This window comes from Tachysurus vachellii, chromosome 22 (genome assembly GCF_030014155.1).
Source record: "Tachysurus vachellii isolate PV-2020 chromosome 22, HZAU_Pvac_v1, whole genome shotgun sequence".
NCBI classification, from domain to species: domain Eukaryota; kingdom Metazoa; phylum Chordata; class Actinopteri; order Siluriformes; family Bagridae; genus Tachysurus; species Tachysurus vachellii.
The window spans coordinates 18,817,024-18,844,523 of NC_083481.1; the positions used below are offsets into that span (position 1 = coordinate 18,817,024).

Below are 27,500 nucleotides of genomic sequence, written 5' to 3' on the forward strand. Positions count from 1 at the left end.
ACCACTCCCCCATCTCACCACTCCCCTGTCTCCCGTCTCACCACTCCCCCGTCTCACCACTCCCCCATCTCACCACTCCCCCATCTCACCACTCCCCTGTCTCACCACTCCCCTTCTCCTGTCTCACCACTCCCCTGTCTCACCACTCCCCCGTCTCACCACTCCCCTGTCTCACCACTCCCCCGTCTCACCACTCCCGTGTCTCACCACTCCCCTGTCTCTTGTCTCACCACTCCCCTGTCTCTTGTCTCACCACTCCCGTCTCACCACTCCCCCATCTCACCACTCCCCCGTCTCCTGTCTCACCACTCCCCTGTGTCCCCACTCCCCTGTCTCACCACTCCCGTGTCTCCTGTCTCACCACTCCTGTGTCTCCTGTCTCACCACTCCCCCGTCTCACCACTCCCCGTCTCCTGTCTCACCACTCCCCTGTGTCCCCACTCTCCTGTCTCACCACTCCCGTCTCACCACTCCCGTCTCCCCACTCCCGTCTCCCCACTCCCCTGTCTCCCCACTCCCCTGTCTCCTGTCTCACCACTCCCCCGTCTCCTGTCTCACCACTCCCCTGTCTCCCGTCTCACCACTCTCCCGTCTCACCACTCCCCCGTCTCACCACTCCCCCGTCTCACCACTCCCCCGTCTCACCACATTTATTTCCACCTCATTACTGACGCACTCTTATTGGTACCTGTTTGAGGTGGTTGGAGGTGATATTATGGGAGTCCATGTTGGATTTCTCGAGGCTGTTCAGGCAGCGTTCCAGCGTTCCTACAAAACTCTCACGTAAGTAATCCACAGAGCTGGTGAGTTTATTAGCAACAGCCTGATTCAGACGCACAACAATCAGCTCCTGGATCTGATGAATACATGACTTAATGTCCTTACTGCTCACTGCATCTCCGTTAGAGCTCACAATGATGTCTGAGAGAGAGAGAGAGAGAGAGAGAGAGAGAGAGAGAGGATATCATGTGGGGAAAATGATCTCAGTAATCAATAATCTTCTGACAACCGAAAACCCCGCCCCCTTCCAAACCCCGCCCTTTACCTGTAAACTCGAGGTTGGCCGCATCCTCCAGTAGCTGCTCCTTCATGGTGCTCAGTGTGTCCACAATCATCTCCTTCATCTCCTCCTGTTTGCGGTTGGCGATGGCCATGAGGGAGGTGAAGAGCTCGGCCTCCTTCTCCCGGGTGTACTCCAGCCTCCGGGGCGTTATCTGAAGATCCCTCTGCATGTCAAATGCCTGACGGAACATTAACAACCAAACAAACTATAAAATAATCCAGCATTAACAACATCAGTACAAGTGTCAGTACTTGCTTGCTGACGTTAAACACACTACTGACTGTTGCCAAGAGCAGAGTCTCCAAACCAAAACTCCAACCTCCCATTCTGAAATATGTAGGGTCTGTTCTCGTTCCTACCTGGTTGATGAAGAGATCGAGGTAGCTGCAGTGGAGCGCGTTCAGACGGTTTGCTGCCTCCACCAGCTGACTGGTGAACACCTGCCTGGAGAAGTGGATGAGGAGTCGATGGAAGCGGTCCAAACTCTCTCCGAGGACGCTGTGAGGTTTCCCGGAGAAGCCAGGCTGCGTTTGGGACGGAGCGCCGCAGGAACAGTTTCCTGGTCCTTCTGGTAGGAGGCCCAGGGTTAAGAGCTGCTTCTGGAGTGTGCCCGATTGCACCTGAGAGGCAGCAACCCCAGAAACACCCGGAACCCGGATGAAGCACATGGGAAACGGAAGCAGGTCACGGACCTTCAGGAGCTCAGCCGCCTGCTCCGGCGTAACGAAGTCCTGACTCAGAGCGTAGAGAATTATGGGAATTGTGTTATGCATGCAGTCCTCAAGAGCCTCTTTAAAGGGCTGCACGCCTTCACACGGCACCACCATGATCCTCGTCTCCTGAGAGACAGACAGACAGACAGACGAGTTGGACAGACAGTTAGTTCAGTACATTAGCTTACACATTCACAGCAGCTGAACTTATAAAGTCGGGACTCCTGTTTGTGTCCCATGAACATCTATTTCTCGACATGTGTGTTGTGTGTCACGTGTTGTTGTAAGGGTCAGTGAGATGTTTGTGAAGGTGCTCAGTGTGAATCAGGACCAGTTACACCTCGTCTACACGATCTCTGACATCGTACAGATGTGCTCCAGATGTTAAAGTGAAACAACAGCATGAGAGCTGAACACAGTGAGCGATCAGACAACACAGTGAGAGATCAGACAACACAGTGAGAGATCAGACAACACAGTGAGCGATCAGACAACATTGAGAGATCAGACAACACAGTGAGCGATCAGACAACATTGAGAGATCAGACAACATTGAGAGATCAGACAACATTGAGAGATCAGACAACACAGTGAGCGATCAGACAACATTGAGAGATCAGACAACATTGAGAGATCAGACAACACAGTGAGCGATCAGACAACATTGAGAGATCAGACAACATTGAGAGATCAGACAACACAGTGAGCGATCAGACAACATTGAGAGATCAGACACTGCACCTTCCTCGTTTCTAAATAAAAACACACATCGATACCAAGAACGTTTTTTAAAATCATGAAAATATTGATATCAGTACAACAAACCTGCTACTGTAAGTTTATAGGAAATTATTAATGATCTGAATCAATGATCTCACCAACAGTACCTGAGGACACACACACACACACACACACATTTGACAGATGCCCTAGTCCAACACTTTAACCACTAAGGTACCACATCCCCACAATATACACCCCACATGTACCCAGTGTTCAATATCACATGACCAGCGCTCTGTTCAGTCTTACGCCATCACACATCACTGTCCTGAACACATCAGTGTCACTACACACAAAAGCAATAAAAAAAGACACAGTGTTCACACACCTGTGTGTGTGTGTGTGTGTGTGTGTGTGTGTGTGTGTGTGTGTGTGTGTGCAGCATATAAACGTTAACCTGAGCCTGTAACTGTGCTAGCAGTTATCTGAGAGCAGCCTGGGAATGTGGGCTGAGAGCTGTGTGAGAAATAAAAACATGTAGCATGGCAGAGTTCTCATGAGATCTCAAGAGCAGAGATCACAGCATGGGGTTAAAGATTCTACTGCAACATTAATCACACAACACACTCAGAGAGAGAGTGGGGGGTGTCAGTCAGTGCCATCTCCACTAAATCCAGCTCCACACACTGACATGTCTGAAAACACACACACACTCTCTCTTTCACAGTGAGAGCGAAAGTGAGTGTGTGCATGTGTGTGTGAGAGAGTGAGAATGTGAGAGAGAGAGAGCGCGCAAGAGAGTGTGTGTGTGCGCGCGCGCGTGTGTGAGAGAGCGAGAGAGTGTGTGAGAGAGAGAGTGTGTGTGTGTGCGAGAGCAAGAGTGTGTGGGAGAGCGAGAGAGTGTCTGTGTGTGTGTGAGTGAGAGAGAGTGTGTGTGTGAGAGTGTGTGTGTGAGAGAGAGTGTGTGTGTGAGAGAGAGAGTGTGTCTGTGTGTGTGTGAGAGAGAGTGTGTGTGTGTGTGTGTGTGTGTGATAGAGCGAGAGAGAGTGTGTGTGTGTGTGTGATAGAGCGAGAGAGTGTGTGTGTGCGTGTGTGTGCATGTGTGAGAGAGAGAGTGTGTGTGTGTGTGTGTGTGTGTGTGTGTGTGAGAGAGAGAGAGAGAGAGAGAGTGTGAGGCCCTGCATGTCTCTGTCCCCTGTCATTGTGTGTTCAGCTTTAGAAGCCACAGAAGTTCATTAACACTTCAGTGCTGCTTTATTTCTCCTCCTGGTGTGAATGTAACTGTGTAGTGACAAATCCTGAGGAACAAGAACAAACAATACTACACAGCCAAGACACACACACACACACACACACACACACACACACACACAGGTTAATTAAACTGTACTCAGATTTTAGAGAATCTACAGACACAAAAACCAGGTTCAGCTCCAACTGTTAAACTAATAAACTACCAGGAATAATAAGAGATGAATAAATCACATATAAACTAGTCATGAATAAACAATCACAACACAACACCACAACAACAACACAACACACCAGACCACAATAAACTGACACCTTAACACAAAATAAACTACTAAACCCACAACTCAGCACCTTATAGACCTAATCACCTACATAATTACTGAACAAATCCTATTACACTGAACTACACAAAACAACACAAACACATTAACACACTAGAATAAAGTCTGTAAATGAACAGAGGAGGGAGGTTTAAATGAACAGTCAGATTTACGTCATTACTGTTTTTCATAAAAGTCCTGAGGTCAAGAACTCATAATATTTATGAGACAAACAGCCTGGGGTTAAAATGCCTTCATCACACACATCATCATCATCATCATCAGTGTGACAAGGGTCAGTACAGGAGTCATGTGAAACCCACCAGAGCAGAGAGGGGGAAGGGAGAGAGAGAGAGAAAGAGAGAGAGAAGGAGAGAGAGAGAGAGAGAGAGAGAGAGAGAGAGAGAGGAAGAGAGAGAGAAGGAGAGAGAGAGAGAGAGAGAGAGAGAGAGAGAGAGACAGAAGGAGAGAGAGAGAGAGAGAGAGAGAGAGAGAGAGAGAGAGAGACAGGGAGAGAGAGAGAAGGAGAGAGAGAGAGAGAGAGAGACAGAAGGAGAGAGAGACAGGGAGAGAGAGAGAGTTAAGAAGATAAAATATAGACCGACACTGGAGACTCCTTACACACATTGGACACCAATCACAGGGATGTGGTACCTCAGTGGTTAAAGTGATGGGCCACTGACGGGAAGGTTGTGAGTTCGAATCCCAGCTCCACCGAGCTGCTGCTGGGCCCCTGAGCAAGGCCCTTAACCTTCCAATGCAGAGTTGTATAAACACACTCTGGGTGAGAACTTCTGTCAAATGCCAAGGTGTAAATCACAGAAAACATCAACGATGTTAAAGACCTCATTTACACGGTGCAGTGAACCAGCTGTTGCTATAGAAACAATAACGCATTAGAGCGATCACATTAATATAAGGCTGTGATGTAGAGCTGCTCTACTGTCAGAGATGATGTTAGAGAGAATTCATCACCAGCTGAACACCAATCAGCAGCCCTGTGGTGTTCAGTAAAATAATAAACCAGCCTGCAGGGGGCAGTGAAGCATGTTAGGTCAAATGGGTCAGGGTTGTTAAGTGACTGATCACATGTAACTGAAGCTCTGCCCATGATGACCTGGTGATGCTCATCTCTTAGTAAACAGACCAGATTCTGTGTGTGTGTGTGTGTGTGTGTGTGTGTGTGTGTGGAAACAGAGATAAATAAACCTTTACAGTGGAGGAATGCCTTAGAGTTTAACCAGCACTGATTAAACACCTAAAACACACATCAGTAACAAACTCTCTCTCACACAAACAGAAACACACACACAGTGTTAATTCATGCTGTTTTAAGATTGAAATGTCAAGCTGTGATGGAAGAAAAGAATGTCCTGTATATTTAAAGAACTTTCTGCATCTGTCACTTTCAAATACAAATACAAGGTAATATTTCCTTTATTGTACGTGTGTGTGTTTCTGTGTGTGTTTGTGTATGTGTGTGTTTCTGTGTGTGTTTGTGTGTGAGTGTGTTTGTGTATGTGTGTTTCTGTGTGTGTGTGTATTTCTGTGTTTGTGTATGTTTGTGTATGTGTGTGTTTGTGTATGTGTGTGTTTGTGTATGTGTATTTCTGTGTGTGTGTGTGTTTGTGTATGTGTGTGTTTGTGTATTTCTATGTGTGTGTGTGTATTTCTGTGTGTGTGTTTGTGTATTTCTGTGTGTATGTGTGTGTGTTTCTGTGTGTGTTTGTGCATGTGTTTCTGTGTGTGTGTGTTTGTGTATTTGTGTTTGTGTGTGTGTTTGTGCATGTGTTTCTGTGTGTGTGTGTTTGTGTATTTGTGTTTCTGTGTTTGTCTTTTGTATGTGTTTGTGTTTCTATGTGTATGTGTGTGTTTCTGTGTTTGTGTGTGTGTTTCTGTGTGTGTGTGTTTGTGTATTTGTGTTTGTGTGTGTATGTGTGTGTTTGTGTGTGTGTTTGTGTGTGTATGTGTGTGTGTGTTTGTGTGTGTATGTGTGTGTTTGTGTGTGTGTATGTGTGTGTTTGTGTGTGTGTATGTGTGTGTATGTGTGTGTATGTGTGTGTTTCTGTTTTGTTTTTAATGGATCCTTTTTTCATTGTTGATGATCAATAGTTTGTAATTATTTTCACTACAGTTTGTAACCTGAATTTGGTTCTTTACAGATGTGTTGTGTGGGCGGAGCTACAAACAGTGAAGGCCACTGATTGGTCAAAGCAGACATTTCACGGCTCCTGAGAGGTGTAACAGAGAAGCGTTTACTCGCTTATACAACTGAGCAGATGGTCAAGGCCTTACTCAAGGGCCCAGCAGTGGTAGTCCTGTGTAACACAATGTAGGAGGTGTTAGGACGTATATTAACGTACTCTTCCCTCATTCGCTCTTCTGCACAAGACTTTCCCATGATTCCCTGCTCACATACCTGTAGCAGCGAGTGATGCAGCGTGATCTCGAGCTCGGCCAGTCGGTGGGCCGGATCTTCACACTCGTCCTGGATCTCCAGGTCCTGCAGGGGGACGGTGTCCCAGCGGCTACAGTTAGCTGCCAACTGGTGCACCAGCTCGTACTGCCCTGGGAGAGCCAGGCTGAGTCGTGTCTGACGCCCGTGAGTGAAACACAACTTCCTCCTTTTACAGGCCCCGCCCCCTGGTCCACAGGTTCCGCCCAGTTCTGAGCCCAGGGGGAGGAGCTTCTCTCCCAGGAGACAGTTCAGGAGCTGGTAGCGAGCGGGGCAGTCTTGTCCGAGGACCAAGATGCAGGGGGCGCTACCCACCACGCCGTGGAGAAACTCCTCATCAGGATGGGGGATGGAAACACAGCCCAGTTGACCTGGGGGTGGGGCAAATATTTATTACATCACAGATAAAATTTAACTACACCAAACCCTCCTCACTGGACTGATATTAAAGACAGCACTTGTACCTGTGAGCTGAGTTAAAGACCTCTAGGTGTCGCTGATGTACAAACGCCAGTCTAATAAAAGTCACATGTGATGTGTGTTTAATCACGGTAAGTGTGTATCATTTAATCTTTCTCTCTCTCTCTGACACACACACACACCACTCAGACCAAAGAGACACATAAGAGTGGACAAATAGATAACCATGTCTGTCTCAGTACAGTCTTTTGTGTGTGTGTGTGAGAGTGTGTGTGTGCACCCTCAGGCCATCATCTTATGACCCAAACACACACGGACAGACAGACACACACACACACACACAAACACAGTATTCATGGAGGTTATTAACACAGTTTTAATCTTTGCTGAGTCACTGTGAGGTTATACAAAAATGCAACATTGAGCTGCTTTACATACACAGCATACACACACACACACAAAGAGAGAGTCTACCACCCAAGCTGTGTGTGCGCATGTGTTAATCCTGCTCCACTGCAGTCTGAGGAAAGGGATCATAAAAAACCACACACACAAACACACACACACTTTAAATAGCTTTCGGGTTTGAGATGAGTGCCATAACAAAAGAGAACATTGTGAACATTAAAATATTTAAACATTCTATACAGAGCTGACAACACACACACACACACACCTCTCTACATACGAGTGTGCACTCACTCATTCCTGTGTGTGTGTGTGTGTGTGTGTGTGCAAGCGAGCGATCAGGATTGTTCTGGGACAAACTCGGGGCTGTATTTATTCTCTCAGAGGAAGCTAGACATGGGTGAGAGCTGATTAAAACCTTCTCAGTCTCAGTGAGAGAACAATCAGACGATTGTTGTGTAATTCTCCTTTTAGAACTCAAGTCCTCTGGAGAAGTGTGACAGAAGCTCCTCCCAGGAATTTGAATTATTTCTGTCATTACAGTGGAATACACACGACCAGGTGAGAACAACGATCATGAGAAGGATTTCATGGTTACAGTGCGGTAAAGTGAACTCGTGACATGAAAAAGGAGCTGAAATAAAACGAATGTGTTGACACGTAGTTCATTGTCTGATCTCTGACTGTGTCTGAGTGGTGTTTAATGTATGTCTGAGTGGTGTTTAATGTATGTCTGAGTGGTGTTTGATCCATCTGCTTTTCTCAGCAGTAACAGGAGCGAGGCGGTGAATAAGGCGCTTAGTGAACAGAACAAGGTTTTATTGAGTGGTGAGTGAAAGCAGCTCGACTCAATGAATAAACCAGAATAATCTTCTGCTGTAACTGGGCTTTAACCCAACACACACTCTTTGGTTATATTTACACTCAGTCACAACCACAATAATAAGAATAAGAATATTAATAATAAACATGATTGTGTTCATGCTGAATTAAATTGTCCAGCATTGTTTGACTCTAAACACACTCATGCAGCTAAAACATGTTCAGTGTCTATACACAGGCTCAGAGGTGCAGAGCCACCAGTTTATCTTCACTACATAAACCATCCTGTCACCTCAAATCACTGCGTTTCTCTCAGTAAACAGACACAAAAACAGACCCGTAAAAGGGTCAGAAATGAGTGGAACATTTAAAACACAGAAAATCAGACATCTTGAAGAAAAAAAAAGTCTGATTTACTGTAATACTGAAAGTCAACAAATCTGCTGCTCACAACACACCTGGTCAAAGTGCTGCCCCACACTGAGAACTACCCCTATGTGACTGAGCACTAACCGTACAGATACCCCAGAAGGCAGAACTCATGTGTCTCACCCTGCTCGAGGTCTCCAGATGTGCACACGTTACTGTAGTTCTGTCTCATCTCCCTGAAGAAGCTGTTCGTCTCCTTTAGGTTCTTCTTCAGCAGCGCTGAGCTTTTGTTGTAGCTGCTGAAGGTGCGAGTGAGCTCTCGGTGTAAAGGACTCATCTTCTGCACATTTCCTCCCTCCATCATCTCACACACACACACACAAACACACAGATGATGAAGGTGGTGAAGATGTCCTGCTCTTCCTCCAAACCTCGGCTGTGGACTGACAGACCTGAGAACCTTCAGCTCTTCTCCTCACATCTGCACTGAGGAGAAAAACCGCCCGATTGTCTTTGTGTTGCTTTTTCGTTACGAATGAAATAAAAGTCTTATTTCATCTTCAGCTCCATCGCACTCACTTTACATTCACTGGACTCCCAGAACCGTTTAGTGGCCTTTAGATCAACAAGAACTCCTACATGAGTGTCCGAACACAAGTGTGAGCCTCCTCAGATCTGCCCCAGATTCGGCTCAGATAACTAAACAACACCGAGTTATCACATCACTTCTTTACCAGTGCGAGTTACACCAACACACCGCTATATACAAACACGGACACACCAATAAACACTAATATAAACACTGCTAGCTAGCGTCTGGTGCTAACTTTACTTAGCCGGATGCTAGCTGACGTGCCACAGACAACACGTTAGTAGCCTGTAGGCTAACCGGGACACCAGCGACCCATCAGTCAGACATTAATGTACAGATATCAGTCTGTATTCCCGAAGCCAAGCCGGGACTTTTAACCCTTTATAAATGACCTGCTCCACGTTACACCGCTCGGGTTCCTCACTGCGCTGTGGGCGAATAAACACCACACTTCCGGGGCTGCACGTTCACACACTTTGTCTCGTCGCAGCAGCTGCAGGATGTTTTATCCCGAGTTTTATTCCGTATTTATGTCTTCTGAAGCGATCAGCGCACTGTGTTACACTGTGTGTGCAGCCGGAGACCCGCGCCGCCACAATAAGGGTGTTTATGAAGGTTCGCCCTGCTGCGGTGCATTCTGGGATATGTAGTCACAACAAGCGTCCCGCCCTGAACACGACTAAACGTGGTGTTTTTCTCACTTAGCTCCCTTTTAGACACTCTGTCTTTGTGTTCATGTTCTGAGGTAAAAATGTGATCAATTAACATATCAATTAAGTTTTATTAATGTACATTATTTTGTGATTCCGATCCCACTGGATGAAGATTCCAGGTTTGCACAAACTGACTTTCTTTAGTTACTCAACAGCGCAGGATGTGGCTACAATTTTAGTGTTGTGTCATCACCTGGCGGTGATGTGCTGCAACTACACACACATACACACACATTCTCACTCTCTCTCTCTCACACACACACACACACAAACAGACACACACACAATACACACACAAATACACAAACAGACAGACAAAAAACACCATACACACACACACATTCTCACACACACATACACAAACACAGACACACACACCATACACACACACTCACACATTCTCACACTCTCTCTCTCACACACACACACACACATTCTCACATACACACAAACAGACATACACACACATACATGTGTGTGTGTAGAACCCGTCTACGCCCCAAAGATGCCTGTTTGTGTATTTTAGGAATGCACATTGGGGATTTTGTATGATTAATTTCATTGCCATTTATTTACAGTGTTTTTCACTTCTGACATCAGTCACATTCACAGATTGTCCGCGAGTGTAAACTTGTTGCATCTGAATTAGATTTTATTTATTATTGATTTTATAGATAATATTTACTATATGTATAAAAGTTAGAGTTGAACTGAAGAACATTAGAAATATTTAGCGAGTCGTAATAACATTTATCTGTACGATTAAATATTATATTAACAAGCACGCGCACTCTTCTTCATTTCGAATGTGTATAATTTGTTTGAAGTTCGCATGATTTGTTGAAGAAAGACCACCCCCCAGCTGCCTGCCCCCCCCACACACACACACACACACAAACGCCCCGCCCCACACACGCCCACGTGTGAATAAGAGGCTGGCTTGTGAGCTGTTACCTATGAGTGAGTGCGTGTGTAGAATACGGACGTGGTGGCGCGTGTGAACAGTTTTATTCTTTAGATGCTGGACTAATGAGCATGGAGGAGACTCGGTCTGTGGTGTCGGAGGGGCATCATGCTGACCGGAAGTGGCCCTTACCGGGAAAACGGCACGCGGTCAAGCGGCATCATCACAAACACAACCTGAAGCACAGGTACGACTTCCTGGAGACTCTGGGCAAAGGAACATACGGCAAAGTGAAGAAAGCTGTGGACAGGACGGGGAAACTGGTGAGACTTTAATAACATCAACCTGTTTTATTTATCTGTAGACAAGAATGTGCTCTAAACACTCCGAACTCTGACCTGACTGACCTCATCACTTTACTGGCTTTAGCTCCATCACAATTAAACAGTGTTTCACCTACAAACCTCTAATGTAACGTGGACACACACCTTCACAACACACACACTGTAGGTACAGAACATGGCTCACTGACGGTACAACACAGTTTATTACTTTATGTCTGAGCCTGTAGACTTACAATACAATCACATTCACGTGTAAAAGGCACAAACTAAACGTGTACAAACTTCCACTGTGTGTGAGAGACGATCGATCATTTTAGTTGCCTTTTATTCCCATGTCTTTGTTTGTAAATGCACACACGCACAGACACGCACACTCACACACACACACACACACACACACACACACACACACACACACACACACACACACACACACACAGGCAGAATCTCATTGTGTTCATGAGTGAAACATGGAATGAGTCACACGGAAGGAAAACACAGTAAACTGGTGCTTGTTATGCTCCGTGCTCACAAACAAAACACAGAACAGGTTTTACTGATCATCAGAGAGAGAGAGAAAGAGACACACAGAGAGAGAGAGAGAGAGAGAGAGAGAGAGAGACACACACACACACACACACACACACACACAGAGAGAGAGAGACACAGAGAGAGAGAGAGCGAAAGAGACACACACAGAGAGAGAGAGAGAGACACAGAGAGAGAGAGAGAGACACAGAGAGAGAGAGAGAGAGACACAGAGAGAGAGAGAGAGAGAGACACAGAGAGAGAGAGAGAGACACAGAGACAGAGAGAGAGAGAGAGAGAGACACAGAGAGAGAGAGATGACTGTTCATATTAACATGTTTATCTGCTGTGTGTGTGTGAGAGAGAAAGTGGACTTGTTCAGTTAGATGTTTAAGTTCACAGGAGATGTGACTTCAGTGTAGGAAGCTACAGAAAGCCTTTGTATTTGTTTGTAGTCTGGAGGATGGTTTTGTACTTTACCATGTCAAACTATATCTAACATTTCCACCTCACAGCGCAGTCTATAAGTATTGGCACCCGTAGCACACGACTTTATTACTATACCAAGCGAAGACATTACGTGGGTTTAACGATACAAACCTTTAGAGCAAGATTTACTGAAGTGTAAGTGCTAAACTTTTTTTCAGTGAATTTGTAACTCAAAGCATTGATCACACTGGACCAGTTGATTGTTACACACACACACACACACACACACACACACACATTAGCTGGTTACGTGTGATCAATGCTTTGAATGTGTAACAGTGTGTGTAGATAAGTGTGTGCTTTCAAAGCTTCACCTTTATCACACCTGGGAGGATTACAGCGTTAGCATTATGTTGACCGTTCGTCTTAAATTCCTATCTCTAATTAACACGGTGCAGCGTCAGACCCTCGGCTGATGAGCAACCGGTGAGCATAAAGAAGCGAGGCTGAAATTCCCAATTTTACATTTACATTTTACATTTACGGCATTTATCAATTAATTCCAGGAACATGATCTAGACATGTCCTCATGCTGTCAGTAATCACAGAGTTAGTTCAGCTGCCAGGCATCACAATATTCTACACACACAACTGTACTTGTACACATGTACAGCATTAGAACAGGCAGGGTGTGAAGCAGATTGTGGGTAATACACAGTGCACCATCACTCCATCAGATACACACACCTTCCTGAAGGAGATCTGGGGTCCTGTCTGACGAAGCTGTGATGAAGAGGATTAAGAGTAACACCGTCATATCAGCACATTTATCACCCAACATTCTTTCTTCAGTGAAATAATGTAGAGTAAAACCAGAAGGCAGCAGAACGCATGTCCTGAAAAGCCCACATCAGACTGGACAATAAAATTCTATTGTTATAGATGTGAAAGAAATTCTTGTGAATTCTAAATTCCACTTCCCTGTGTGATGCTTAATCCTTAATCCTTAACCCTGTCCCATCTGATTGACATCCATACGGTTTCACTATAGGGGAAAAACATAACCAGGAAGTGAAAGTCCAGTTGCTCCTACTGCTCTGTGCTGTAAAGACTCTGTATTCAGGTTTCACTGTGGGACAGATTCAGAAAGTGATAACGGGGCATTACGACCTGAACTGGGGCAAAAACTAACTCTGATTAGAGACTAGAAGGAGAAATTAAATCCCTGATATCATTTGGGGCTTTTCCACACAGATCACTTCCTCCTTCCTGCTTATCACCACTTTATCATCCTGATCTGCTTAAATCGCTCTCCCTCTCTCTCTCTTTCTCCCTCTCCTTCTCCCTCTCTCTCCTTCTCCCTCCCTCTCTCTCTCTCTCTCACAGTGCTGATTCATGAGAGATACAGGTAGCGAGTGCATTGCCAGGGAAAATGGGGAAAAAATGGACAGAACAGGGTTAAAATAAGACAGAGAGTATGACAGGAAAGGTAGCGAGACAGATGGCGTGTCTCACTCAGAGACTCTGCTGTTGTTGGAATGTGTGGTTTTTTTTTTTAAGGACATGTTAAGACGTGAATAGTTTCCCTGAAATTTTCCCCCAGTGAGCAGGTCTGTGAGAGCGAGTGATCTCGTGACCGCAGTAATTTGCCTCCACATACCTGCAGCAGGCGTCTCTAAAAATACACAAGGAGTAAAAAACAGAACAGTTTACTCTCCTGAGGAGGAAATGCCAGGCGTGTGTCCCACAGCGACCCGCTGAACGCAGCTAAATTTAACTCCTCCAAACTGTGCTCAGTTATTTCCTGTCAGGAGACACTGGAGAAATTCACCGGCAGATAAAAACCTGCAGAGTCTCGTCTCAAACCACTCCAGATTTCCACATAATCACTCACCCACTCGCTTCCTGACGCATTCGACTCTATTCTACTGCTGCATTCTGGGTAAATATGGACAGAATGAAGTAAACAGTGGCACTGAACATCACACAGGAATGTGTGTAAACACCATCAGAACCACCACATCCACACCATAACCAGCCATTAAACACAACCCACTGCATTTAACACCACGACTTTCAACAGCAAACTGTGTGTGTGTGTGTGTGTGTGTGTGAGCAAATGCTTAAGATTGCATGGGCCTGAATGTGTCACGAGGGACCTCCAGGGCAGAAAAGACAGGGGAAGGAGCAGATGTCGGGACACACACAGATACAGACACGTCTGAGTAGTGACCTGTGAGTGAGGGACAGCATGTTAGAGGGGGAAAAGTGTGGAATTTATTAAGGGTGCTGATTTTTTTTCTTTCAGGAAGGATTATGGACTGAATGTGATTTATTACTTTATAAGGTGTTTAACAGTGTGTGTGTGTGTGTGTGTGTGTGTGTGTGCTGCAGGTGGCCATCAAATCTATTAGGAAAGAAAACATTAAAGATGAACAGGACCTTATTCACATCAGGAGAGAGATTGAGATCATGTCGTCCCTCAATCACCCCTACATCATCACCATATATGAGGGTAAGTCTGATAACACTGACAACTAACACCACTGTGTGACTGTAGCATCTAAAGGATTGGAAGTGAGATGTTAAACATTGTTCAGTTGTACAGAGACTGTGATCTTTATATCATCAGGAGTTTAATAAGAAAGCTGATTAGTTTGTGATGTCAGGAGAATGCATTGTAACAGTCACGCAAAGTCTTTTGTTCAGTAATGACCCAATTGCTCTAAACGAGCTTTATGGCCTTTGTGTAACATTTTATTTTTAGTGTCAGGTCCATTTGAAAAAATCTAAAGTTTCAGCTTTAAAACTGTGTGTGTGTGTGTGTGTGTGTGTGTGTAGTGTTTGAAAATAAGGATAAGATTGTGATTGTGATGGAGTACGCCAGTAAAGGAGACTTATTCGACTACATCTGTGAGAGGCACATCTCTGAGCGTGAGGCCCGACACACCTTCAGACAGATCGTCTCAGCTGTGCACTACTGCCATCAGGTAAAACTACTGCACCACATCACATCCTGGACTCGTTCACACACACCATACACAATTTAGTTATTGTCCCGTCCCTGTGGCTGTATAGCATTAGACTGGCTTTACCACCGAAACCATGCTAAACAAAAGTAAACAAAAACATCATTTCCAATTACGGAGATCAAACACACACACAACTGAATACTGGAGGTTCTTATAAAGCATGCAGCCCACACCCATACTGCATTGTCAGACTGTTGACCAACACACACACACACACACACACACACACACACACACCTCTACCTTACATAACCACACAGACACTAAACAGAATCAATGAAGAAACAGAAGCCAATGCCAGGAACTGTGTGTGTGTGTTACATAAGAGCACGCAGTGTGAAGCTCCACTCAGTGTGTGATTAAACCAAACTGTAAAACTACAGGTCATTTAATATTTTTATCATTAAATTAGTATGAAAAATAAATGAATGGATTTCTTTCCTATAAATGTAATATTTAATGGCCATAAAATGATGTCAGGGTTAGTCAGTAAACCCAATCGATTCTGGTTATATTAAACATATATAAATAGAATAAATAGTACAAGATGTAATCTAGAGGAATCATGTCTCTTGGGGTTTTTCCATTTTTCCTGCTCTTCAGTTCTTTCTGTAATGACCTGTGGTTTCTGGGAATCGGAGTTGAAGGTATTCCCTCCTGCCGAGAAAGACAACAGGGCAGCATAGTTCACATTCCACACACCGAGGAGGTTTTTTTTATGACCTTATTTAGAGATTGGTAAAACAAGATAAGCAGACAGAACCGGTCAGTTTTCTCCAATCACACAAATAAATACATAAACACACAAATAACAGTCAGGTTCTATCTAGAGCATGTAACTAAAAGATCTACAGAAACCCAAACCTCAGCTGGATGGCAGCAGATAAATAAATATGGCGTAACTACAACAAATGGATCAAAGGCACAACAACTTCTTATTAAATCCATGACTGTGATTATGCTTTGTGGAAAAAGCTCATGGTGTTATTAAAAAAAGAAAACAAAGGGAAATGTTAGAAGGTGAGAGACGGATCGGAACAAAGGAAAAGATTTGTGAATATCTCAGTGTACAGTAAAAGACCTGCAATGTACTAAACACACGGCAAAACAGATTTTATTTCTATGGCAATTTTTGTAGCTCTAGTTATTTTGTTTAGTAGCAATTTAGATTTTAACACAAATTTTAACTAACACTATTTTAACACTCTGCTCTTATCCTCTTACAGAACGGCATCGTGCACCGAGACCTGAAACTGGAGAACATCCTGCTGGATGCAAATGGAGACGTGAAGGTGAGGCGCTCAGCACCTGCTCTGTGTGTGTGTGTGTGTGTGAGACTATACCAATAAAGCTCACACCCTTTGTGTATATACAGTGAGATGCTCTGCATCTGTGCTTGTGCGCGCACACACACACACACACGCACGCACACACACACACTTACTTTAGTATCACCTGACTGTAGTTTTTGACCTTAACTCCACTCTGATGGAAGAAGGCTGTTTATCTGTAGTCTGCTTTCACTGGTCAGCATTCTGGCGTCTCCTGTAGGATTGGGTTTCATCAGACACCAACACTTTTCAGTGCGCATTGCACGTGATGTTTGTTTATCACTCAGCAGCCTCTCAACTTTGTGTTTCACACAGAAATCTGACTGAAGTCATTGTCAAATGAAGCAAGAGCCTATAAAAGGAGGTGTTGTTAATACAGTGGTTGTAATTACAGATTGCTGATTTCGGTCTGTCGAACTTGTACCGGAGAGATGAATATCTGCAGACGTACTGTGGCAGCCCGCTGTACGCTTCTCCAGAGATCGTTAACGGACGACCGTATAAAGGACCAGAGGTGGACAGTTGGTCTCTGGGCGTCCTCCTGTACGCTTTGGTGCATGAAGCCATGCCGTTTGACGGCCAAGACTACAAAACGCTGGTGCGACAAATCAGCAGGGGAGACTACCGCAAACCCACCAAGCGATCAGGTACAAACTCCTGTCCGTTAACTAACAGGAAGCGCACGTTATATCGGCAGCTGATTACACATGGCACATCTTACTTAAAAAAAAAGAAGTAAAATAGAAAAAAAAACAGTTTAGGATTTCTACAAATTAAAAATCTAGTAAAACAGTAAAAAGCCTGAAGCCAATCAGGACATATCGGAGCACGATGACTGTCCTTTTGTTTAAAGAGCTCTCCTTTACCCTGTACTGGCTTTATAATATATCGTTTGTAGTGTATTACATAGTAATCCAGTTTGTGGGTAGAATATTAAAGTAAGATTATGATGTTTACTACTAAGTTGTATTGTACATTTTTTGGCATAATTTAAATAGAATTTACAGAGTCTCCTCCCCCCTCTGTTCAGATGCATGTGGTTTGATCCGCTGGATGCTGATGGTAAACCCTGACCGAAGGGCCACTTTAGAGGAGATTGCAGGCCATTGGTGGGTTAATTGGGGCTACCAGCGTCCTCTCCTTGCTGAAAATGAAACGACGGTGGGAACAACAACAACAACAACAACAACAATTTCCATGTCGTCACAAACAAGCAACTCTGCACGAATCACCGACTGGCTTCGAAGAACCTCTCGGCCTCTGCTGCACAGCGGCTCGAAAATGCGCTGCCTTCTGCGTCCAGGAGGAGGAGTCGCAGGAGACGCACCGATCACTCGTCAACGCTCGATTCGCAGGTCACGAAAAGAAAATAACGTCTCTCAGATGCAAGAAAACACTGCGCCGAAGCCATTTAAAGGCATCCTGAAAAAACGTGGCAGCTTAAAACAGAAGCAGTGTGGTGAGCCACAGATTCCACCAGTGGAGGAAAAAATAACAAATGTAATAGTATCGCTGCCTGTGACCCAACCTCCACCTCCACCTCCACCCTCAGGCCCACCCCCTCGCAAGGGAATCCTGAAGAAGCCTGTAGAGAGGGAATCGGGTTATTACTCCTCATCCACTGAAAGCAGTGATTCCACTCAAACACCCCACATTGAGCTGTGCACTACGATGCCACCACTATTTAAATCAATCCTTAAGAGTAACGGAAAATTTTCCTCTGGTGTTTTGCAAGAGTTCGGCTCGCTGGACCAGCTACCCCTTCCGTCAGGGGGTGTCCGATCTCGTCCCAGCATGGCCATCAGTGAGGACAGCATCCTTTCATCAGAATCCTTTGATCGATTAGACCTGCCTGACCGCTGTGAACCCGCAATGAAGGTGGATCGTCTAGCAGCGGGTGGCTCCATGCGTGGCAGCGTTTCGGCCGACAATCTACTCGACCTGAAGGAAAGCAGGCAAGAATTATGGGATGCAGGCAAGATGGGAGAAAGCACCTTCTCCATCACGGACTGTGAAAACGTGACTGAAGTCTACAAGTCTGCCTGTAACGGAACCCACATTAGCTGTGTTTCTTGACAACCCGTTTGAGGACGTGCTCTGATTCTCAATGGAGAAGAAATGGCTGTGGAGACAGCAGTCCTAACACAGGAAATGGTAAGTGGTGGAAGTGGAGCGAACTAAACTAGAAATAGTTGAGCCAAAATGGCTCAGAAAGGGAGCAGTGTTTAGGAGCACTGAGCAGTCAGTAAAGAAAGGCAAAATGTGCTAAGTTGATGCTCTTAGAGGCGATTCTCCTTCTAAACATTTCTTTAAATACGTTTTTGACGTGATGTGGCTGGAGCCTCTCTAGACCGGGGCTGTGATTTGTGAGACTTGAGCTTGAAGCAAAAGAACCAAAGAAAACTGACATTTTAAAGAAGACGTAGGTAACAATCAGACTACAGACCTTTTGGTTTATCATCTACAAACGTCTGCAGCTCAGAGTCCGTTAGTGATAAGACTTTCTAAAATACAACAAAGTTTATTAACCTTGTTAATGATTAAGCTTTTAAGACAGATGGTCATCAGACTCCCTCTGGAACACCAGATCAGACACAGTTATTTATTGTCTTTTTAATTAACCTCATGATATGGATTAGTGGCTGTAAATACACTGTGGTAAAAGTGTTTGTGTAAGAGATACTCAATCAACGAGGCCTCTAAGTGAAAACTGGTTTTGAGATTGTATTTTAGTTTTTTAATAGTAATTTTATTTCCATGACAATTCAGAATGCCATATTGGTCTTGTGTTTATTCTGTTTCACGCTCATGCAGTACTGCTTATCTGAAACTGGAAAATGGCCAACAGTGCAAACATCTGATGCGTATTTTAGACAATCTTCTGCCAGCGGAGACGATCTGTACGTGTATTAAACAAACCCTGTACCATTGTAGGGTCACAGCCTTAAACACTGCCTGGTCTTTTGTAACATCTGCACAGAAACCGATACTGGATCTGAGAGTCAATAAAAACTCGCGAGCACAAACAACTAAAGGCTTTCGTTTTCATTTTTTCATTTAAGACACAAGCTTTATGAGTCTAATTACTAAAGGCTGTTGCGATGCCCGAGATTAAAGCTTGGAGTTATATCTAAAATAAGAAGCTGTTTTAGACGACGATCTACTTCTATGTTGTAACTAATCATGTTACAATATACTGAGAGATTTACTTACCTGATGTCCATTGGAGAGAAGACTGAAGCTTGTGGCACTCCGTTTAATTCTGCTAATTCATCTGATTAAATTAATTCTATCTTAAACTGTTACAGTAAAATAAAACACAGCTTTGAGGAAAGAGAGCAATGTAATTATTTGTGTCATGTGAAGTTAAACAAAAAAAACTAGAAATTGATCACAGAACAACGTGGTGTTATTTAACTAGTAATCACTTTTACATCAACAGCAACATTTTAAAAGCAGCATTGGTCCAGTGTGCAAAGGTGAAAGAGGAAAAAAAAAACAGATCATTTAATGGATCTGCTGCTTACACGTGAAATTCCAAACGACCGACTGTCCTAATAAAACTTTCAAAGTATATTTTTATAAATTAGGCATCGTAGATTCAGTTTGTATAACATCATTAAAAATTATTCAATATTTACTACCATTTAAAGATGAGCTGTTATTCATTTTAATACTGAAAACTGAACATATGAATAGTTAACGTCAAACAAAAACATTTATTCAATGTAACTGATAGTGCATATTAACACTTATTATAATTATTATAGCCTATTGATCTACTTGACTAGGACGTACTGATAGTGAATTAATATAGTCGTTCTAACGAACAGGAGCTAATGAGTTGTGCGGAGTGATTCTGTAGAGCTCAGACGGGACAGTTTAACTTCCTGGATCTTAAAAGGTGTGTGGCTGACCTCAAGAACAGGTGAGGCAGACGTGCGCAGGGGGGTGTTGGGGGGCAGAGTGAGCTTCAGAGTCTCCTCCAAGGCGGTGTAACAGTTACAGAGAGACACCTTGATGGTGACAGGAAGAAAAAAATATCATATGCACCTGGTCAACAAAGGAACTTGTTTTCACTATGAAAAATGTAGGACATTGTATAGACAGAGAGAGAGACAGAGAGAGGGGGAGAGAGGGGGAGAGAGAGAGAGAGAGAGAAAGACAGACAGAGAGAGAGACAGAGAGAGACAGAGAGAGGAAGAAAGAGAGAGAGGGGGAGAGAGAGAGAGAGAGAAAGACAGACAGAGAGAGAGACAGAGAGAGGAAGAAAGAGAGAGAGAGAGACAGAGAGAGAGACAGAGAGAGGAAGAAAGAGAGAGAGGGGGAGAGAGGGGGAGAGAGAGACAGACAGAGGAAGAGAGAGAGAGAGAGAGAAAGAGAGAGACAGAGAGAGGAAGAGAGAGAGAGACAGAGGAAGAGAGGGAGAGAGAGAGAGACAAGAAGAGAGAGAGAGAGACAGAGGAAGAGAGAGAGGACACACAGACATCATTGTACATTTTAACAGGTGTTAACATAAGTAAGACAAAATGTTGGCATGTGAATATAAAGTTTGCCACCCAGTGATGACGTGTGAAATGACCCCAAAGAGAGCTGCACCTATGACACATGAAAAGCTCCTTACAGTTGACAGACATCTACACCGGGCCACTCCACCCAACATGTTTACGTGTTATATGAGTGAACACAGTACAAGGGTGAAATGCAAACACAGAAGATAAAAACATGTGAAACAGCTCAGGATCAGATTCATTTTATCCACATCACATGTTAATAAAAGTTCCAAATGGAGCCTTGGTCATTTTGATGGATTTGAACTCTTAGTGTGGGACCCACACAGCAGGCAAATGTACATTTCTCTCACCAGGTCAGTGTCTAAGACGTTAGCCATGAGCTGCAGGAGTGTGGCACAGGACAGTGCGTCATCCAGTAGGTTCAGGCGCTGAATTGCAGCAGCTACACAGCTGCAGGCGATAATGGAGGGCTTATATGTTGAAAATGTGAATTCTACAACAGACACACAACGACGTATACGATTACTGCTGTAGTCGTGTGTAAAACAAAATCATACACACAGTTTGTAAGAAAGATACACTGACAAACACACAAGCTCTGTGTGTACGCTTCATATAGCACATGGTACTGAACAGAATAAATGATTAATAATATGCTGCACTGCTGCATAATGTCACATTGACAGCAACAAGAATACAACAGCTTTCTCTTGTCAGGGTAATGCTGGATCACAGCTTCTCCCAGAGCACGTGGGAGAAAACACAAGAACCCAGAGGGACCTGAGGTGGACACAGTAAACTGAGCTCATGATCAAACCAGGGACCATGGAGCTATGGTTTATATTATAGATTTTTCCCCTTTTATTCTAAACTGAAAGGTGTAAGTGTCCATTACTTTTAGCTACATTACCTTGGTCAGGTAATTTAACTTCAGTGCAAACATGTGGTGCATAACAAAACCTCAACCATGAAAACTGTGATCATATTTAAGGTAAAATCATTTCATGTCTGATTATCCTATTCCTTTTACACTAAGATCAATCACCTCACCTCAGAGACTGCTGATGTCACAGTCTCACTAACTTTTATTTGTTATTTGTTATAAGTCAAGCTGCTTTGACCAGGACCTACTTCTAAATTGTTACTAAATCCACAACAGTATTCAGTGACGTACAGAATCAGTAATCCTATTTGTGTATGTGCATTTGTGTTTATTAATATAAGCTCTGCTACAAAGCGCACAATAAAAACACACACACCCCTCCATTGTGACTCCACTGACCCTCTGTCTATGCCTCAGGCTTGGGAGGAACACACACACACACACACACGGTTGTCTCTCAGACAGGTGTGTCCCTTTCCATTCAAATACTTTCACCCTCTGCCAGGAAGTGCTGAGCAAAAAAGAATGGCTTGCAATATCCCGTAATATGTCTGGGGTTGCCACGGGCTACTTGAGTTACTGGATGAGGAAGGGCAGGTGGAGGTAAGGGGTTTTTATATCACACCTAGTTCAGACCCTCTCTCACACACACACACACACCAGACTCTTTTTCAGAACCATTACCATGTTACACAGCAACTGATTGGAAGTAATTCTACAAACTTGTACCTGTGTGTGTGTGTGTGTGTGTGTGTGTGTGTGTGCGTGTGTGTTTACCTGTAGCAGCTAGAGCAATGTATGAGTGTGTGTGCCTGCGCAGGGCTGAGAGGTCATGAGGAATTATAGGAAGGCCATGCAGTAGCGGCTCCAAGAAGTCTGAGGGCAAAACTGAGGCCAAATCCCAGCCCAACCTAGAGACAACTAATATCTCCCACTTCTATACACACACACACACACACACACACACACACACACAGGGTGACATAAAACAATAACTATAAATTGATTAACATTAGAAATAGCCAGCTTTTTTATCCATATCACTGTGATAGTTGTGCACATAAAAAGAAGCCGAAACACAAAGCCATGTTAAGATCTGTGATTGTTCTGTAATAATTACCAGTAGCTGTGTAACAGAGATGGTGTTTTCGGTGTAGATACAGAGCTTTGTGGCGTTCAGGGGAACCATCTCTCTGAGTTTGGAGGCTATAAACATGCAGACGGTGCCGAGCAGCTGCAGACTGGACGTGTCCACGAGGTGATGAGCCATGTACCTGTCCAGGTACTGCACAGCCAATGGGAACACCTCCTCCTCACACCTCTGCTCTTCACAGACCTACAGCAAATGCAAAACAGCTCTGTCTCAGTAAGTCAGGGGCTGATCATTAGCACACCTTTTTTTTTCTGCACACCTGAGGAACTTTAGAGCTCAACTGCACCAACTGTTATATTACCTGTCCATGATGCCATGTTCAGTCCTTTACAGTTAAATCTCCTCGCCGTCATGTAGAGCTTCAAACACGCGGCTCACAGTTTACACTATTGACGTGTTAGAATTCTGATTAACATAAAGGGGGATTGTACGGAACAGGGAGCACAGCAGAAGGAAAAGCACTGCTATCCAGGTCGTTCACCTGAAAGAGCCGACTCGAAGAATCGAATCGGGTCGTTCACCTGAAAGAGCCGACTCGAAGAATCGAATCGGGTCGTTCACCTGAAAGAGCCGACTCGAAGAATCGAATCGGGTCGTTCACCTGAAAGAGACGACTCGAAGAATCGAATCCCTCGTGATCGACACGTTACTAGTTATCAGTGCTTTATGTCTATAATCAATTATTTTAGGTTTAATCTTTTTTATTATCGTATTAAATAATAGTTTATCTTACCTGCAACATCCAAGCAGTTAAAATTCTCCTCATATTCGGCTTTACATCATTCTGTATGGTGCCGAAATAAGACCGTGAAATCGTGTGGTTTCTTTCTAAACTCGTCATATTTCTCCAAACCCGACTGTCTCGGGTCAGAACCGGGTCACATCCAGCACGAACCGACCTGAGATCAGAACTGCCTTCAGCGGCCAACACAAAGTGCTCGTTTTCACCACAAATCAACTCCATTCGCCAGCTAACTACAAATAACAATTACACTGTGGTCTGAAGTGAGAGGTTTCAATGTGTAGAGTCACTAAGATAACTAGTTTCACTGTCAGCAAACACTTTTTAAATTCACCACAATAAGTTCATCTTAAATTCATCTCTTCACCCTCTTCTTCTAGTCAGGGGACTTAAAATGGCGCCCAGTGAGTTTTCCCGCGCTCTGAGAGTCTCGCGCCAGAGAAAGTTCTAACAAATCTGTTTAGAAACTACAACAGAACCTTCAACACTTTCTCACAAAGCTGCAGGTCGATCTTTAATTATATATATACACGCGTTTCTCATTGGAATCCATGAGGGTGTATATTATACATATATAATAATAAATTATAGAAAGAAAACACACTTTTTTTTGTAAACAGTTTATTACAAACTACACGTGCATTATCTGCCTCAGTGTGACGTCACTGCCCAGGTAAACCAGGTGTGTTTACTTTAATCAGCACTTTCACTACAGCTCTGGACACTGACTTTACATTTGACTTGATAAAGATGTTCCAAAAGCTGTAGAATTAAAATAAGCAACGTTTCACCTCCGCATGAAAACAGACACTTATTTTGCAGTGAATGTTTTGACCCCCACAGTCTTTTATCACTGTAATTACACTGCAATAAATAGGTTTATTAAGGTTCACCGGTCACTAACGGGAATTTGTGCACCTATAAGTTATGCAGCAGCGTGAACACAGCTAGGTCTTGTGTTTATTCAGTCCATTATCATGGCAGGTGTGGCATCCTCCTTGTCTCTGGCCTCTGCGTTCTGAAGCTCACGCCTGATTTCAGCTGATATTTGTGTGTGTGTTTGAACCTTCAGCAGCTCCAGCAGCGCACCCTTCTGCTCGGAGGCCAGGTCAGCCTTATAGCGCTGCACCAGTGTGAGCAGACTCTGATGCCACAGCACAGGAAGAACACGCTGCTCTGTCCGGAACGACAGGAAGTGAGCAACCAGTGCATCCAGCACACGGAATGGCAGCGCATACTTCTTATCCAGCAGCAGGCGTAGGAAGATGCTGTTTGCTCCGTTGTATTCCATTTCAGCCAGTTTCAGCATGGCGGCACTGAAGAAAAAAAATCCAGAGAACCAGGAATATGATATATTACAGTAATTAACACAAACCACAACGTTTCTCTCACTTCCTGTTTTTTTTTCTCAACACAATGAACTACAAGGTAGGCAGCAATAAGTCCAGTTCCCTGTTTCTAAAGGTCCCTATTTTAGAAAGGATTTAAAAAAAGTGTTGCCTCGTTCCTGTCAGGATACAAATAAACAAATGACACATCTAAAACATGCTAAAAATCTTAATCCAGAATAAGAAGAAGCAGAAATTAATTTAAAGGACAAGATGCTGACTAATGTGAAGAAATAAGAATTAGAAGAATATTTTAATAATATTGTAAACCAACACAAGAAATTAGGACATAATCATACGACTGAGTTGTGGGTTATTTTACAGATTTTAGCAGCTGGGACATGTAAATTCAGCTTTAATTAATTTGATTTGGTAAATCTGTACAGTAAGACTGTAGAGTGTGACAGAGTTTGCGGTGTGTGTGTGTGTGTGTGTGTGTGTTCCGTGTTACCTGGAGTGCAGTACAGGTATAGAACACTTGGTGAGGATGCTGCCGATGATGACGGCCTCTCTCAGAGTGCAGGTTCCTGACTCACACAGCGGGATCAGGATTCCTACAGGAATATAAAGGCATCATTCCTACTGATTAGTTCATGGATGCTGTTAGTTCAGGTGTTTTCCACAGGCTACTTTTTCCTGCTTAAATTCATGCAAATCAGCTCAGCAGTTTATCATCAGGTTTAACTGGGAATAACACCAGACTGCGTTGGACTCCTCTCGCCTCTGCGAGCGAAACTGATGACTTGTGTATTAGAGACGGAACCCGTATTGTCATTTTATTTCTACTTTTAAAACACCTCACTTGACTCAAACACAAGGCCTGTATGTGTGCAGACAGTACAGACTGTAAATAAAAAACAACACTGCCCCCAAGTGCTCAAACACAGTGAGACACAATATGGAAGAAAAGAGACACATGGTTAAAAACAGGAGCGAGAACATTTTTAACAGTAACTAAAACCCTTGTTGAAACCAAATCATACTGACCTTTAAACCAGGCCCCGGGTTTAAACAGAGCTTTCTTCAGAGCGCTGTACAGGTGGAAGTTCAGCTTCTTGTACTCGGCGATGTCATCTCTGATCCTCGGCAACAGCACCAGGTTGTAGAAGCGCTGAGCCATCCGCTCTTTCAGGTTTGACGAAAAAATCCTGCGCGTGTTCAAATGCATAGAAAAGCAGAACTAATGTTAGCAGTAGTAGCACTCAGACAACACTTTATGTGTGTGTGTGTGTGTGTGTCGCACCGTGTGGCCTGGTACATCGCTGCTGCACTCCATTTCTCAGGCTCGGTGAGGTAAAGGACCTGCTCCCAGTTGGACAGTGCCGGGATTATCTTAAACGCCTTGGGCAGTTTCCCACTGCGGTACTTACATAAAACCTGAGGAACAAGCACACAGTCAGCACAGAAATGATCCCTGAGTGAGATAGACAGACATGGTAGTGGGCATCATTGTGGGTGTGTGGGGCATAGGATGGGTGTGCCCTCACCTTACTGACTCCTCTGTACACTTCTATAACCCGGGGGTCAAGCTGAGGGATGGGCTGCCCTGAAACCTCTGACATCACTGTGCCCACCTCCGTCTGCTTCTCTGTGATCTTTTCCATGATGATGTCAGCTAAAGTACGCCTGTCACACACACACACACACACACACACACACACACACACAATAAATAAACCAGCTTGTACTGTAGATGTGACTGCAGTTACTGAGCTGTTGGAGTTGTAGGAGTGGGTGGTTTCTTTGCTCCAGAATTTAGATTTTATTTTAGAGCTCTCTCACTGCTGTCCCCAGTTGGTCGAATGTCTTGCTACACGTCGTCTCTGACCTTAAGGCCAAATAATGATTTTACAAAGTGTGTTTGTGTGTGTAAGCAAAATCAGGCTGATCATAGTGTAAAAGCAGCTTAACTGAATGCCTCGGAACCAAGTGTTTACCTGACAGGTGGGTTCTTGTTCATGAACATCTGGATGGCCTTTTCATCCTCCAGATCAACCTCCACCTCTGTGCCACTTTCTCCCTGCTCTGCCCCGAGATCGGGCCATTCCTCATCGGACTCAGCATCCTTACTGCTCGGACCTGCAGAGGCATCGACACTCATGTTAACTACAAACATCTGAATATGATTTATTTAGTGTCACTGCAGCCTGAACCATTCGCTCCTTTACCAGGCTTTTTGTTGTCATTGTTTTCTCTGTTGAAGTTAATAAGGAGAGGAAACTAATAAATTGTACTCGATCCTGAAGATACCAGAAAACACAGTAACATCTTTAGCTCTGACAGTGGAGACTCCTTCCACACGTTACATAAACGTCTTCGTGAATGATGACACACGTGTGTATATATGTATGTGTGTATATATGTATGTGTATACGTGTGTGTGTGTATATGTATGTGTGT

At 44.0% G+C, this 27,500-nt stretch overlaps 4 protein-coding genes across 4 annotated transcripts in view; 1 reads left to right on the top strand and 3 right to left on the bottom strand.

Moving 5' to 3' along the window:
• The window catches only part of dstyk (dual serine/threonine and tyrosine protein kinase), a 17,013-nt gene extending 6,365 nt beyond the window's left edge, over positions 1-10,648 (bottom strand). Inside the window, exons 1-5 of the mRNA XM_060857629.1 lie at positions 8,731-10,648; positions 6,493-6,899; positions 1,423-1,902; positions 1,046-1,241; positions 689-921 (exon numbers count right to left, since the gene is read on the bottom strand). Of these exons, the coding sequence (XP_060713612.1) occupies positions 689-921; positions 1,046-1,241; positions 1,423-1,902; positions 6,493-6,899; positions 8,731-8,911 (1,497 nt within the window). The 5' untranslated portion in view covers positions 8,912-10,648. The remainder of the gene's footprint in view (positions 1-688; positions 922-1,045; positions 1,242-1,422; positions 1,903-6,492; positions 6,900-8,730) is intronic.
• A 148-nt stretch (positions 10,649-10,796) lies between these two features.
• nuak2 (NUAK family, SNF1-like kinase, 2) lies at positions 10,797-19,454 on the top strand. Its single transcript, XM_060857854.1, has 6 exons — positions 10,797-11,079; positions 14,452-14,572; positions 14,899-15,047; positions 16,316-16,381; positions 16,815-17,067; positions 17,451-19,454. Exons 1-6 carry the CDS (start codon positions 10,882-10,884, stop codon positions 18,494-18,496), a joined length of 1,833 nt encoding a protein of 610 aa, XP_060713837.1. The 5' UTR covers positions 10,797-10,881; the 3' UTR covers positions 18,497-19,454.
• Positions 19,455-20,115: 661 nt separating this feature from the next.
• On the bottom strand, positions 20,116-23,934 carry ccnd3 (cyclin D3). The gene is made up of 5 exons (XM_060857856.1): positions 23,704-23,934; positions 22,938-23,153; positions 22,595-22,754; positions 21,285-21,427; positions 20,116-20,436 (listed from the first exon to the last, which is right to left on the bottom strand). Exons 1-5 carry the CDS (start codon positions 23,932-23,934, stop codon positions 20,257-20,259), a joined length of 930 nt encoding a protein of 309 aa, XP_060713839.1. The 3' UTR covers positions 20,116-20,256.
• A 613-nt stretch (positions 23,935-24,547) lies between these two features.
• bysl (bystin-like) overlaps positions 24,548-27,500 on the bottom strand; it is a 3,508-nt gene continuing 555 nt past the window's right edge. The window contains exons 2-7 of the mRNA XM_060858776.1: positions 27,038-27,179; positions 26,588-26,726; positions 26,344-26,477; positions 26,088-26,248; positions 25,552-25,654; positions 24,548-25,028 (exon numbers count right to left, since the gene is read on the bottom strand). Coding sequence (XP_060714759.1) covers positions 24,677-25,028; positions 25,552-25,654; positions 26,088-26,248; positions 26,344-26,477; positions 26,588-26,726; positions 27,038-27,179 — 1,031 coding nt within the window. The 3' untranslated portion in view covers positions 24,548-24,676. The remainder of the gene's footprint in view (positions 25,029-25,551; positions 25,655-26,087; positions 26,249-26,343; positions 26,478-26,587; positions 26,727-27,037; positions 27,180-27,500) is intronic.